General features: G+C 52.2%; 1 protein-coding gene across 3 annotated transcripts in view; it reads right to left on the bottom strand.

Moving 5' to 3' along the window:
* Positions 1–15,468, bottom strand: part of LOC137652141 (uncharacterized) — a 49,920-nt gene that overhangs the window by 8,938 nt on the left and 25,514 nt on the right. For all 3 annotated transcript variants that reach the window (XM_068385340.1, XM_068385339.1, XM_068385341.1), the window contains one exon: positions 7,952–8,072. In XM_068385340.1, the coding sequence (XP_068241441.1) occupies positions 7,997–8,072 (76 nt within the window). In that variant the 3' untranslated portion in view covers positions 7,952–7,996. The remainder of the gene's footprint in view (positions 1–7,951; positions 8,073–15,468) is intronic.

The raw sequence follows: 15,468 nt of genomic DNA, 5'->3' as shown, positions 1-15,468 counted from the left end.
GTTCCCAAATCGGCTGCAACTGAGGCCAAACTGCAGCTGTTCCCAGCGCTAACCTCTCGATTCCTTACTGGCAAGAAAGAGAAGGTCTTGGGACATCACACACAGAATGGAGACTCGAAATCTTGAATGAATCGGACCGAAGGGTCGGGACCCTCAGATTCTGAGTCTAGCCAACAACTCAGGAGCGAGCCTGAATGTTGCCTTCCCCTCTTCCTTAGAAAGGGGGGAGTAGTAAGAGACCAAGAAGATTGCTTACACACTGGCCGTGGCCAGAGTGAGCAGAAGACCCAAGGCGGAATACAATCCGAGGCCTGTCGTAAAAGGGTCTTGAGAAGATCTCTTAAAGGACTAAAAGTCCAAGCCATGCTCCAAGTTGGAGGTCTTCCTCCGAGTAGGGCAGGGACGATCGTAGCTTCGCATGAGCGAGGATAGATCCAGCGGGCAGGAAAAAGTTATTCCTTTAAGCCTGAAGGTCAGGGAAAGGCTGAGCGACAGGCTTCATTGCCGAGAGCGGAAAGGAGTTTCCTCCCGCCGAAAGGCAATAAGACCGTTATTGCTGGAGAAGAGGCCTCACGGGAAGAGGTACCTTAGACTCTTCACTTTGCCTTGGAGACCCCTGTGGATGACTATCGCAGATGACGCGACCTCCGTACCGCGACTGTAGCGGGTTATCTCTTCTAGAGGAGGAAGTGTAGTGTCTCCAGGCATGAAGCCGAAGCGACGCCCCGGTTCGGGAGAGATGTCGCAGTGTGGTTGCTTGAGTAGTCTGCGCCGTGGGAGAAGCTCTCCCGGGAGTTCCGTCAGGGGAAGCAGAGGGTCCAGAAACCGTTCTGCGCATAGTCCCAGTGGAGCTCTCCCATTGAGAGGTTGACAGACAACCTGGTTTTGTTGAGACCCATTGTCCGCAGACAAAAAGGAGGGAAGACGCAGGCGTCGAAGTTGTCCCACCATCACCGGAATGCATCTTGCCAGAGTCTCGGGGTCTGAGACTGGGAGGAAGACTAGTGGAAGCTTGAGGTTCCAAGGTGTCGCGATCAGGTCCCCCAGACCAGCACTTGCTGGTTACCCAAGGTCAAAGACCCCTAGGTACACTCTCTCTATGAGGCTCTGCTCGGATAGTCTGAGAGAAACATTCCCCTGCCTGGAATGAGAGAGCCGATGGTGGAATTGAGAGAATCTCAATCATCCCGGTATCTCTACTGCAAGATGTGAAGGTGTGAAAATGCGTCCCCTGCTGGTTAGAATGAAGTCGACGCGCAACGGGGCGACTTGGTAGGAGCTGTAGGATCTGAAGAGGGGCCAGACTAAGGCCCTTAAGCCTGCCTGAATGATGGAGAGGTATCCTTCAGGTCTTGACCATAGGCCTGGACCGGAACATACCCCCCCCCCTTTCCTTTGAAAAGTCCGAGAACCGCATCAAGAATGTGGGCATCAAGAGGCTCCATAGGTCAACACCCATTGCAGGTTTAATAGTTCCGCTGGTCCCATAGGGCCAGGGAGTCCGGTTAAACATTGCCTGAAGCCACCGGAACTTGGATCGCCCCACATGGAACTTATCCTGAGGCGACCGTTCGGACTGGAGACGGGTCAATGAGGAAAGAAGAACTAGGAAACGTTCCAAGGTAGGGCTGAAAGCTCTGCTTGACTGAGAACAGGTACTGCGACTCTCCTCAGTCTTGCCACAGTCAACCGAAAGGAAGGCTCGGAGGATGCGGTAACAGAATCTGGCGTCCCCAGGTGGTCACCCATCCAAGTACCGACGTTGCTTAACCTCGCTGGACGGACGAGAAGCGGGGTTTCCAATGTGGTAAGGCGGTTGACTCAATATCATGGACAGATACTCCAGATGTTGAGGCAGAGGAAGAGAAGGCTCCAAGCAAAATACCATGAGCCCACACTCATGGTCAGCATCCGGAAGCTTGTCCCGGCGCTGAAGAAGGTCGAAACCCGAGCCTACCGGAGTTGACCAGCCCTCCAAACAGTAGAGGAGGCGGAAGCCTGCACCTGAGCGGCCAAGAGGAAGAAAGGGAGAGTTCTCTGGGGAAACAAACCTGCTATGCCACGGCGGGATAGCCACACTGCATCATAAGCAGGAATACTTGCAGTCTAGGCTGAATTCGACGAGCATCCTGGAAGATGGATGGAATGGAAACTGAAAGTACCCGTCCTTCCGATCCAGGGTTAAAGGAGTCCTGTCGCCTCGTTACCAGTCTGATCGATTCTGCTGGTCTACGCTGGCCGAAGTTTGTTCGACAAACTTGATCAGGGCTGAGAGGTCGACTATGGACATCCCCTCTCAGATCCTTCCTTACAAGAAAGGATCGACTGAGGGGGCCGGGGGTGAAGCCGTCAATGATCCTAAGGAAGACCTTCGCCTAAGGTATGGATCATTCTGCCCAACCGGGCAACTCTGCTGACGCTATGGCATAGAGGTTCAGAGACACTGAATTCGCTGACAGAGACGGCAGGCGCGATATCCTTGGCTACTCACAGAGATTGTGCGGGAATGGGCATCGGGAAGCTGTCATTCGGATGAGTAACCTTAAGCATCCTCCCAGCGAAAAAACCTGCAATCCTAGAGTTCGTGAACTCCTTTTAGGACTATGCCCCCCCGGGGGAGTCTCCCGTGCCATCTGTTCCTGACAGGAGGAAACTGCAATTGGACACCTTGTCCCAGTTGTCGTAGCCGATAACTTAGGCCGACGTGGTTGAAAGAAAAGGGCGCTGGAGCCCTGCAGAGTCTGGAAGAAAGCGCCTTGGAGGAGTGAAACCGGAAGTCGATTTACTCCGCACAGCAGCTGTCTAAGTCTCTGTCCTTGGGCACAGACAAAACTCTTCTCAAGGATGGAAGGGTGTCTGAGGTCGTCGACCTCCACAGATGAGACACCCGAAGGAAGCCTTCAGTCAGCGCGTCCAGATGGTACAACATCGAGCTTGTCCGCAAGTAGATACTTAACGACGAAAGGCCAAGGTGTCTGAGCTCGAGAGGAGGAAAGTACCCTTGATCTTCCTGTAGCTTCCTTGAACCAAACCTTGGGCCGTAACCGAGGAGGGAAAGAACCTGGTAAGCTCCCAGAGGAAGAGGTAAGCAGTCACCCCTTGTCCGATGGAGAAATCTTGAACGGAAAGCCCCCCCGCCAAAAATCCTTCCAGGGCGGGAGAAGGAGAGAATACTCGTGCAGGAGAGGGGACCCTCGAGACCGACCTCTTGGGAACCAACTTCGCCCTGGGGGAAGCCACCACGAAGTCCACTCCTCTCTTTCTCTTCAGCGTAGGAGAGACAGCCGCTGGTTTGTTACCCTGGCCGGCGAGTGCTGGTTTCATAACCCTCATTAACGCCCGTGCCAGCGGACCAAACCATGTCTGCTGCTCCAAGGACACAGTCCGAAATCCTCGCTAAGGTGAAAGGGATCGGGCGATCCTTTGGAGTGGACACGACGGTACCTGCCTGAAAAGAAGGTGGGGAAGAATGCTGTACTGACCTGTCTTCGTCCTGCACTACCAACCTGTGCTTGGATGGAGGTGATCCCGAGTGCCGTCTAGGAGCACACGTCCCTGCTGCTACCACCGGCTGTGGAATTCGCCGCGAACTATGGTCGCGCGAGGGCGAACGGTCGCGCGGGCGCGCAGGCGAGCGATCGTGCGGGCTCGCAGGCGAGTGGGCGTGAGGGTGGGCAGGTAAATGAACACGTGTCCGAGGCGACGAACGCAAGCGATGGCGTGACGGCGAGGGATCGTGCTGCCGCGTAGGTGAAGAAGATCGCTGGCGATAATGACCGCGTGATGGTAAGCGATGGCGAGCAGCATGTGTAGGTGAATGATCGCGTGATAGGGTGCGATGGTGATCAGCCTCCGCAAGAGGGCGAGCGTTCAGGGTTGTGCGATGAGGAGCAGCATGCGTAAGCGAGCAATCGTGCAGGGTTGTGCGATGGCGAGCAGCATGCGCAGGTGAATGATCGCGTGAAAGGGTGCGATGGTGATCAGCATCCGCAAGAGGGCGATCGTTCAGGGTTGTGCGATGAGGAGCAGCATACGTAAGCGGGCGATTGTGCAGGGTTGTGCGATGGCGAGCAGCATACGTAAGCGGGCGATTGTGCAGGGTTGTGCGATGGCGAGCAGCATACGTAAGCGGGCGATTGTGCAGGGTTGTGCGATGGCGAGCAGCATACGTAAGCGGGCGATTGTGCAGGGTTGTGCGATGGCGAGCAGCATACGTAAGCGGGTGATTGTGCAGGGTTGTGCGATGGCGAGCAGCATGCGCAGGTGAAAGATCGCGTGAAAGGGTGCGATGGTGATCAGCATCCGCAGGAGGGCGATGGTTCAGGGTTGTGCGATGAGGAGCAGCATGCGTAAGCGGGCGATCGTGCAGGGTTGTGCGATGGCGAGCAGCATGCGCAGGTGAATGATCGCGTGAAAGGGTGCGATGGTAATCAGCATCCGCAGGAGGGCGATCGTTCAGGGTTGTGCGATGAGGAGCAGCATGCGTAAGCGGGCGATCGTGCAGGGTTGTGCGATGAGGAGCAGCATGCGTAAGCGGGCGATCATGCAGGGTCGTGCGATCAGCATCCGCAGTTGAGGGTCGCGCGATGGCGATCAGCATCCGCAGTTGAGGGTCGCGCGATGGCGATCAGCATCCGCAGTTGAGGGTCGCGCGATGGCGATCAGCATCCGCAGTTGAGGGTCGCGCGATGGCGATCAGCATCCGCAGTTGAGGGTCGCGCGATGGCGATCAGCATCCGCAGTTGAGGGTCGCGCGATGGCGATCAGCATCCGCAGTTGAGGGTCGCGCGATGGCGATCAGCATCCGCAGTTGAGGGTCGCGCGATGGCGATCAGCATCCGCAGTTGAGGGTCGCGCGATGGCGATCAGCATCCGCAGTTGAGGGTCGCGCGATGGCGATCAGCATCCGCAGTTGAGGGTCGCGCGATGGCGATCAGCATCCGCAGTTGAGGGTCGCGCGATGGCGATCAGCATCCGCAGTTGAGGGTCGCGCGATGGCGATCAGCATCCGCAGTTGAGGGTCGCGCGATGGCGATCAGCATCCGCAGTTGAGGGTCGCGCGATGGCGATCAGCATCCGCAGTTGAGGGTCGCGCGATGGCGATCAGCATCCGCAGTTGAGGGTCGCGCGATGGCGATCAGCATCCGCAGTTGAGGGTCGCGCGATGGCGATCAGCATCCGCAGTTGAGGGTCGCGCGATGGCGATCAGCATCCGCAGTTGAGGGTCGCGCGATGGCGATCAGCATCCGCAGTTGAGGGTCGCGCGATGGCGATCAGCATCCGCAGTTGAGGGTCGCGCGATGGCGATCAGCATCCGCAGTTGAGGGTCGCGCGATGGCGATCAGCATCCGCAGTTGAGGGTCGCGCGATGGCGATCAGCATCCGCAGTTGAGGGTCGCGCGATGGCGATCAGCATCCGCAGTTGAGGGTCGCGCGATGGCGATCAGCATCCGCAGTTGAGGGTCGCGCGATGGCGATCAGCATCCGCAGTTGAGGGTCGCGCGATGGCGATCAGCATGCGCAGGTGAGCTGGTAGCTGGCGAACCATGTTCCTTCAGAAGTGTTGGAGAACGTTGGCGTGCCAGCTGTAACACACGTGGGCGATCCGGAGATCGCTGGCGAGCTGATGATCGCTGACGAGCTGATGATCGCTGATGAGCAGAAGGCTACGCGTGGAAGCCTGCGCAAAGAAGAAGAGTCCTTGACCCCGACCTGAACCGAAGTTCTAGATCGCGAGGGCGAACGTGGGCGCACAGGGCACGTAACAGGAACCGCAGGGAAGATCATCTTGAAAGCGCTGACGAACAGGAGAGCGCTGATGAGCAGAAAGGCGCGCAGGGAAACCCTGACACGCAAGGGAAGAACCCCGTGGGGCAACCCTTTGCCCCGAAGGGATCGTTGTCCGCCGGGAGACTGATGTCCGTCGGAAGACCGCTGTCCGTCGGGCAGACCGTTGTCCGTCGGAAGACGAGATCAGACTGCTGTCCATCTGCACCAAGGCGGAAGATCGAGAAAAAAGGAGTTGTAGGCTGCAAACGGAGATCCAAAAGGGCGCCTCAAGCACCCTTATAGGGAGATGAGAGGCCCTTACGATGAGGCGGACGGAGGGCCTTACAGCGAGGGAGGCCAACAGCAACAGAAGAAACCTCCGAAGAGGAGTCTCTATGAGTGTACTCTCTCGCGAACGAAAGAGAAACACTTCGTGGAAGAGACTGGTCAGCCAGTGACCTAAAAGGAGCAATCCTCCGAAGAGGAGCTCCTGCAATGCCCAGCCCCTTGAGCGAAACTGCAGGTGCGACCGCTCAGCACCAAGAGCATAGTCGCACGAAAAAAAGGCAAGAGAAGAACCCCCCAAAAGGGGAAAAACTCAAGCCTGGACAGGAAAAACTTTCCTTGGAAGGAAAGTTATCCGCCCAAGGAGGCAAGCCTCCTGACTGTTCTAAAATGAACTGGAGAGCTGTCCGTCGACACGGAAGTACTACCAGTAGAAGGAGACACGCCCCTGACGAAAATACAAGGGGGGAGGCAGCAACAGCCGAATCCCCAGGACTCAACCAGACAGCTCACACCGTTGCTATATTACAGAAACGAACTAGATCGGTAACTGTAAAAAAATAAAACAAATAATATTAGTACACATTCATTCCCCCGGGAAGGCTCCGAAGAGGAATCCCGAGGGAAAGGAACAAGAATTACACAACAGGCACGTGCCCTCACAACCACTTACACTCGCGGAAGGAGAGCTGTAACCAAAACAGAATTATAACAATTATAATTATGTAACTATGTAATTATGTAATTTAAAAATGAATGAACACTAAAGAAAGAACGAAAACCCCGAAAGGAATCGTTCTACAAGCTGAAAAAAAACAAAAAAACAACTACAATTAGATTCATAACTAATTGATACAAACATACGACGTAGCAACCCCCAACACGGAAAGGAAGCTAGGCTACAAGGGCGTAGTAACACGTAGTAAAAGGGTGAACGACCTCAAGAGAGAGAGAGAGAGAGAAAGACATAAGTCAAACTCGATCGCCACCCCAATACGCCGTGGTGGCCTAACTGCCGAGGCCTCCACGTAGATATCGTACACTACACACACAGATCTGAAAAGGAAACTTACTTATTTCTATACTCAAATATATATACAAACATGAAAACATGTTTACATATATATTGAGTAAAAGAAAAGTAAGCGATTAAGTAAAGACAAAACAGACAATGGCTGCCAAGCGAGGACCAAGACAGAGACGTCTGTCACAGTCCGAGCCAAAAGTTAAAGTGAGTATTCACGTGTGTGTGAGGGGGAGGAGGGGTAGCTAGCTACCACTCCCCTACCCCCCCGCTAACTAGCGCGGGGGTAATACACCCTCGTTAAATTCTAATGGCTCGCCATTTCAGCTACGCTAAAAGTAATAACCCTTTGTAAATAGCGTGGTTTGTATTTCGGTTACGGAACAAATAATAAATTTATGTCTTCAAATCTAAATATAATTCTCTTGGGACAGTTTGAACATGTAGTGAAAAATAGGAACAATAGCATAATTTATGTCTTCAATTCTAAATATAATTTTCCTGGGATAGTTTGAGCATATAGTGAAAAATAGGAAAAATAGCATAATTCATGTCTCCGATTCTAAATATAATTCTCCTGGGATAGTTTGAACATGTAGCGAAAAATAGGAAAATTGTCAGAAAAACATTGAATGAAAAACTAGGATAAAAATCAGTAGAATGGCCCTGAAATTATGAGAATCGGACATAGTTGATAAGAATTTACGCTATAAAAAACTACTGAAGAAATTTTGGAAAGAATTCACGCTACATCTAATCTCGAAGAAAAACTTCTTAATGGGTTATACATTTAAAAAATTGCTCGGACATAAAAAGTCCACCATTATCACTCATAAATCAATAATAAAGGAACTACAGTACATGCTAATTTACCTGTGGAAGGGTGGGTACACCAACAAGGTACATAGGATGTAGGATCTAACACTCTTCGTGGGGCTTCAGGGGAGTAAGAACAATTCGCGGGTCCTCCTCTAGAATACGTTCGGTGTCATCGCTGTCAAAGAGCAGGTGATACAGGGATCAATTTAGATTTAACCATGATACTTCTAACCTCGGTACAATATAATTTAAGATGAATTTACAAGGATATACAAGCGTGATACCAAATGAAATCTACTCCAAGGTAAGAGTAAAAGGTTGCTATCATAAAATTAACTTCAGTTAAATATAAACTATACAGAAGGTTCTCAACTTGCAAACATTCGGGGATACAAACAAATCTAACTGAAAACATTAAAAATAAGATAAAGAAATACTGTACCATTTAACCCTTTTACCCCCAGGCTATTTGGAACTTTCCAACCATTAACCCCCCAGGGGATATTTTTTTTAAGCACATTTTGCAGTATATTTTTTTTAAATTGCTCTAACAGCCTTAATTTTTGTCATAGAGAGGTCAGGTTGGTCTCATTCTCTTGGAAAATGCCTAAAGTTCCTCAAAAAATTATCAAAAATATGAAAAAAAAAAAAAAAAAAATGTAAATAGCAGTTTTTTGCAAGGACATACCGGTACGTCCATGGGGGTAAAGGGATGAGTTTTGTGAAACGTACCAGTACGTCCTTTGGGGGTAAAAGGGTTAATACAGAAAGCAAAATGACATTTGTAATAATCCGATACCCATTTCATGTGAAACCTGACTATTTGTTGACTTATGCAGCTGGAAATCATAGGCATGAGATTCAGGTTAGGCCTACCCAAGGCCGAAATTTAACAAAATTCAACTTGAAACTTTTTGGAATCAATTACGTTTTTAAGTTGAGGACCTTTTGTAGTGTATAAATGATTATTCGATAAATAACACTGAAGTGTATAATTCATAGTGGGGCAGCTGGACAGTAAACATACTTTTAAAAGCCTTCTAAAAAAAATTGCCCCACTTTTAATATATTTGTAATATAGTCCTATTTGGACTAATATTTATTCACATGACATCCCTCCTCCGAGTCATGTAAGTACAAAAACACTGAAGTTATAGAAAACAATTTTTTTTTAACCACACACCAATGATTAAATTAAGATGCAATACAAAAAGGGATGGTTTCGCACTCCTCAAATAGAAATTAGTTCACCAAAATTTCAAGTGGGCTCCACAAGGCACTAGAAGAGTTGGAAGACCCAGTCCTATATGGCTGAGAACTATGAATCATGAAGTAGGAGACAATCTTAGAGGCCCTTTGCGTCAATAAGCATAGGAGGAGATGATGATGACAAATAGTGCATATAAAGAAATATTACATCTGTACGGCCGTTAACTTTGTAAATGTAATGAGACATAATGCAAATATGAGAGAAAAAATGCAACTTCTACAAATCATTACCTGTCAATGGGAATTTAACCCAACAGCCATGGATCACTAACTCAAAAGCAGAAAATAAGTGTGACATCCACTATTGCTTTTCAAAAATAAAACTTGTCAGAAATAGACATGGTACTAACAAAGAATTCAATTCTTTGTACTGTACTATAATCAATTTTTTTTTGCAAGGCAGATTTGCACCGACTCGCAGGGGTGCCCTTTTAGCTCGGAAACGTTTCCTGATTGCTGATTGGCTGGACAAGATAATTCTAACCAATCAGCGAGCAGGAAACTTTTTCCGAGCTAAAAGGGCACCGCTGCGAGTCGGTGCAAATGCGTCTCGTTAAAAAAAATGAAATTCGAAGATAATTTGTATTTTTCCTAACCATACAAACCTTAGCTATTTACAAAGGGTATTACTTTTAGCGCAGCTGAAATGACGAGCCAATAGTTTTTAACGAGGGTTAATTACCCCCGCGCTAGTTAGCGGGGGGTGGGGAAGGGTAGCTTGCTACCCCTCCCCCCTCCACACACCGGTGACTTGCTTCACTTCACTTAGAGGTAGGACTTGACTTGGGGGTCAGGGATGGCGGGCACATATGTGTAAATAGCTAAGGTTTGTATGGTTAGGAAAAATACAAATTATCTTCGAATTTGTCATTTGTTCCGTAACCGAAATACAAACCACGCTATTTACAAAGGGTGACTTACCCCTTAGGAAGGGTGGAAAGTCCCCAGCCTAACTGACTTCGGCTTGCCCGGGGGCTCGATCCCTCAGTGAGCAGCACTAGAGAGAGGGAGCCCCTGTACCTCACAGGTTTCTAGTATCGCTAGGAACGAGTGGCCTACATAAGTAGTGTGAGGAGGAGAGTGTGACTCGTCCTATGAAGTTGACCTTGAGACCTTCAGATAGGAATTCTAGGATAGGACGTTCCCCATACCACCTCGTCAGGGTATGGGAGACGCAACAGTATTAAGCTTAATACTAGGAGCACAGAGAAGCATGGGTTACCTGCAGAGGTCGAGGTCAGCTATGCGAGGACCAGGATGCTGCTTCCCCAAGAGAGGGGAGAATGAAGAAAGAAGTAAGGGTCAGACATACTCTTTCATTCACACAGACTAAGACCGGGTAACAACGCCCTCAACCTACTGCTACTTGTCCAAAAAGGAGCCTGAGGTTAGACCAGCTGTTGTGCAGCCACCACAGGGCCGATAGAGAACATATCGAGGCTCCTGTGGGTCCGTCTTGCAGGTAGTGGGCTGTGAAGGTCGTTTGACGCTTCCAGACCCCAGCTTGAAGTACCTGCGTCACAGAGAAGTTTCTCTTGAAGGCCAGGGATGTAGCAATACCCCTAACATCGTGGGCCCGAGGGCGACGTGACGGAGGAGGGTCAGGATTCAGGGCATGGTGGATAACCCTTCGAATCCAAGCAGAGATGGTGTTCCTGGTGACCCTCCTCTTTGTCTTGCCTGTGCTCACAAACAAAGCTCGCACATGAAGACGGACTGCAGCCGTTCTCTTCAAGTAGTACCTCAGACACCTCACTGGGCATAGTAGCAGCTGGTCTGGGTCGTTTGTTACAGAACGGAGACTCGCGATCCTGAAAGAGTCGAACCGAGGATCCGGCACTCCAGGATTCTGAGTCTTGGCCACAAACTCAGGGACGAACCTGAACGTTACCTCCCCCCATCCCCTTGAATGGGCGATGTCGTACGAGAGACCATGAAGTTCACTAACTCGCTTGGCCGAGGCCAAGGCGAGTAGGAAAGCCGTCTTCCAAGACAGGTGGCGATCGGAGGCCTGGCGTAATGGCTCGAAGGGAGGTCTCTTGAGAGACCTAAGGACTCGAACCACGTTCCAAGGAGGGGGTCTCACTTCCGACTGGGGGCAGGTAAGCTCATAGCTACGTATGAGTAAAGAGAGTTCTAGCGATGAAGAAATATCCACGCCCTTCAATCTGAAGGCCAAGCTTAAGGCTGAGCGATAGCCTTTCACTGCCGAGACAGAAAGGCGCATTTCTTCTCGCAGATACACAAGGAAGTCCGCTATTGCTGGAATAGTGGCATCGAGTGGAGAGATACTCCTTCCACGACACCAACCACAAAAGACTCTCCACTTCGCTTGGTAGACTCCCTCAGAGGACCTTCGCAGGTGCCGAGACATTCTCTCCGCAACCTGTTGCGAAAAGCTTCTCTCCGCGAGGAGACGCTGGATAGTCTCCAGGCGTGAAGCCGAAGCGAGGCTACGGCCCTGTGAGGGACACCGGAGTGGGGTTGTCTGAGAAGCTCGTGTCGTGGAGGAAGCTCCCTTGGGAGTTCCGTCAGGAGTTGCAGAAGGTCCGGAAACCATTCCGCGTGATGCCATAGCGGAGCTACTAGAGTCATGGAACAGTTGACCGATAGTCTGGTCCTGTTGAGCACCCTTCTCATCAGACAGAATGGTGGGAAGGCGTACACGTCGATGTTGTCCCACCGTTGCTGGAAAGCATCTTGCCAGAGTGCCTTGGGGTCCGGGACTGGTGAGCAGTACAGGGGCAGCTTGAAGTTCAAGGCTGTCGCGAACAAGTCCACCGTCGGGGAACCCCACAAAGTCAGGACTTTCTTGGCTATCTGAGGATCCAAAGACCACTCGGTACTCACTATCTGCGAAGCCCTGCTCAGACTGTCGGCGAGCACATTCCTCTTGCCAGGAATGAAGCGAGCTGATAGTGTTATCAAGTGGGTTTCGGTCCACCTCAGAGTCTCTACTGCAAGATGGGATAGCTGTTGCGAAAAAGTGCCTCCCTGCTTGTTGATATAAGCCACTACCGTGGTGTTGTCGCTCATCACCACCACGGAGTGACCCGCCAGGAACCGTTGGAACTGTTGAAGGGCCAGAAAGACGGCCTTCAATTCTAGCAGGTTGATGTGTAGGCACTTTTCTGATTCTGACCAAAGGCCTGAGGCCCTCTGGTTCAGAACGTGCGCCCCCCACCCTTCTTTTGACGCGTCCGAAAACAGAGTCAATTCCGGGGGGAGGACGAGAAGACTCACTCCCTTCCGCAGGTTCTCGTCGGCCAGCCACCACCGCAAGTCCGTCTGTTCCAGAGACCCCATTGGGATCAGAATGTCCGGGGAATCGGATCCTTGATTCCACCGGGACTTGAGCCGCCATTGAAGGGATCACATCCTGAGGCGGCTGTTTGGAACCAGACGGGCCAGGGAGGATAGGTGGCCTAAGAGACGCAACCACGATTGGGCGGGGAGTTCTTTTCGCCTGAGGAAAGGTTCCGCCACCCTCCTTAGCCTTGCTATCCGGTCGTCTGATGGAAAGGCTTTGTGGAGATTGGTGTCTATTAGCATGCCTAGATAAACCAGTCGTTGGGACGGCTGCAGAGAGGACTTCTCGAGGTTTACCACGATCTCCAGATCCTGGCAAAGATCTAGAAGCCTGTCTCGGTGTCGAAGAAGGGTCGACTCCGAGTCTGCTAGGATCAGCCAATCGTCTAGGTAACGAAGGAGACGAATGCCGTTCCTGTGCGCCCAAGTCGAAATCAGGGTGAACACTCTGGTGAACACCTGAGGAGCTGTGGAGAGACCGAAACACAGCACCTTGAACTGGTAGATCTTGTTGTCTAGGCAGAATCTCAGGTACTTCCTGGAAGACGGATGGATTGGGATCTGGAAGTACGCATCCTTTAGATCCAGTGTACACATGAAGTCTTGTGGTCTCACCACAAGTCTGACCGTGTCTGCTGTCTCCATGCTGAATCGGGTTTGTTTGACAAACCTGTTCAGAGCCGAGAGATCGATGACGGGTCTCCAGCCTCCAGTAGCCTTCTTTACAAGAAAGAGTCGACTGAAGAAGCCTGGAGAGCCGTCCACGACCTCCTGGAGAGCACCCTTCTCGAACATGGTCTCGACTTCGGGCTGAAGGGCCAGCCCCTTTGCCGATCCCATGGCATAGGAGCTCAACGACACTGGATTCGCTGTCAGGGGAGGTTGAGATGACGTGAACGGGACGCGATAACCTTGGCCGATCACTGAGACCGTCCAAGCATCGGCCCCGTGATGTTGCCACCTGCGGACGCAACGCTGAAGGCATCCCCCCGCAGGGGGACTGCCACCCCTAGGGCTTGCGGCCGCGGCCGCCACCCCTAGAAGTCTTGGCTCCCCTGGAGGACTTACCGCCCCTCTTGACCTTGGCTGGAAAGGGCTGGGGCTTAAACACCACTTTCTTAGCTGCCGGTGCCTGTTTGGGAGCCTTACGAGGCTGTTGCTGCTGTTGTGGCGGGGCTGGAGGCTTATAGGGCCGAGTTGTAAGGGCCCTGTGGAGGAGGGAGTCCGTGCTGGATTTCCTCCACCTCTCAGCCGTTCGCTCCAAGTCTTGAGGCTCAAACAGGCTCTCCCCCAGGAGGGAGGCATGTCGGAGCCTACACACATCTACAGCGGGGACCTTCGGATGGAATCTCTCGGACACAGCATCGCAACGCTTCAACACCGAGTTGGCCCACAGGGTGGTAACCTGGTGCGCCAAAAACTCGATGGAGCGGGTGCCCGAGAGCAAGAAGGTCTCTAGGGCCTTCCTATTGGTCTCCTTGGACAAGTCCTCCGATCGCAATAGGATGCCCAGAGATCCTAACCAGAAGTCCAGCCACGAAGTGGCCTGCATGGCACACTTAGCGACCTTCTCGTGGTTAAGGATCTCTGCCGCCGAGAACGACACCTGCCGGGCAGAGAGTTTCTCCAAGGGAACTCCCTTCGCCAGCTCCTCCACAGAGTGATGGAGAGGAAGAGCGAGGTTGTGCTCACCCAGGATCTCGAAATACCTCCTCTGCTGAAGGCGAGGAGGAGGGATGAGTTTGTTCCCGGCAGTGGAACGACTGGAGGAGGCAAGAAGTGCGAGCTGAGCATTGGCCCTAGCTCTGGCACTCTTCAGCCCCCGAGACCAGGGCAGAGCTGCACTGGTCTTAGGGGCCTTCCGAACGTCAAACACTTCATCCAGAATCGTGTCTTTGCCTTCACGGGGGGGGGGGGGGGGGGGGATGACTGGATCCGTAAGACTGTTAAGTTGCCTTATCAGGCTTAGGACCTGGCAGAAGGCATGTTCGGACTCTTGCTGTTCTCCTCCCTGCGGGCTGGCAGCTAAGTCTCCTGCCCCAGGAATCTCTTCCTGGGGTGATACGTGGACATTCCCCTGGGTAGTCGTGGGTTCCTGTCGAATCCTTGCAGAGGATTTAGGGATGGTCTTGGAATCCTTGGGTTCCCTCCTAGGAGAGATACAGGATCCCAACAACGAGGTTCGAGGGGCTCCTTCCTCACGAGACAATTCTCCTGCCTGAAGCGAAGTCTCCCCCCTGGTGCCGAGGGGAAGACTACCGCCCCACTGGACTCACCTGAGGACGGAAAGGCCTCGTCCACGGGAGAAGGAGAGAGTACTCGTGCAGGAGAGGGGACCCTCGAGACCGACCTCTTGGGAACCAACTTCGCCCTGGGGGAAGTCACCACGAAGTCCAGTCCTCTCTTTCTCTTCAGCGTAGGAGACACAGCCGCTGTTTGTTACCCTGGCCGGCGAGTGCTGGTTTCATAACCCTCACTAACGCCCGTGCCAGCGGACCAAACCAAGTCTGCTGCTCCAAGGACACAGAGTCCGAAATCCTCGCTAAGGTGAAAGGGATCGGGCGATCCTTTGGAGTGGACACGACGGTACTTGCCTGAAAAGAAGGTGGGGAAGAATGCTGTACTGACCTGTCTTCGTCCTGCACTACCAACCTGTGCTTGGATGGAGGTGATCCCGAGTGCCGTCTAGGAGCACGCGTCCCTGCTGCTAACACCGGCTGTGGAATTCGCCGCGAACTATGGTCGCGCGAGGGCGAACGGTCGCGTAGGCGAGTGGGCGTGAGGGTGGGCAGGTAAATGAACACGTGTCCGAGGCGACGAACGCAAGCGATGGCGTGACGGCGAGGGATCGTGCTGCCGCGTAGGTGAAGAAGATCGCTGGCGATAATGACCGCGTGATGGTAAGCGATGGCGAGCAGCATGTGTAGGTGAATGATCGCGTGATAGGGTGCGATGGTGATCAGCATCCGCAAGAGGGCGATCGTTCAGGGTTG

The sequence above is a fragment of the Palaemon carinicauda genome, chromosome 13, assembly GCF_036898095.1.
Source record: "Palaemon carinicauda isolate YSFRI2023 chromosome 13, ASM3689809v2, whole genome shotgun sequence".
NCBI lineage: Eukaryota > Metazoa > Arthropoda > Malacostraca > Decapoda > Palaemonidae > Palaemon > Palaemon carinicauda.
The sequence above is the reverse complement of the archived record's forward strand: the minus strand, read 5'-3'. Positions and strand labels throughout refer to the sequence as shown.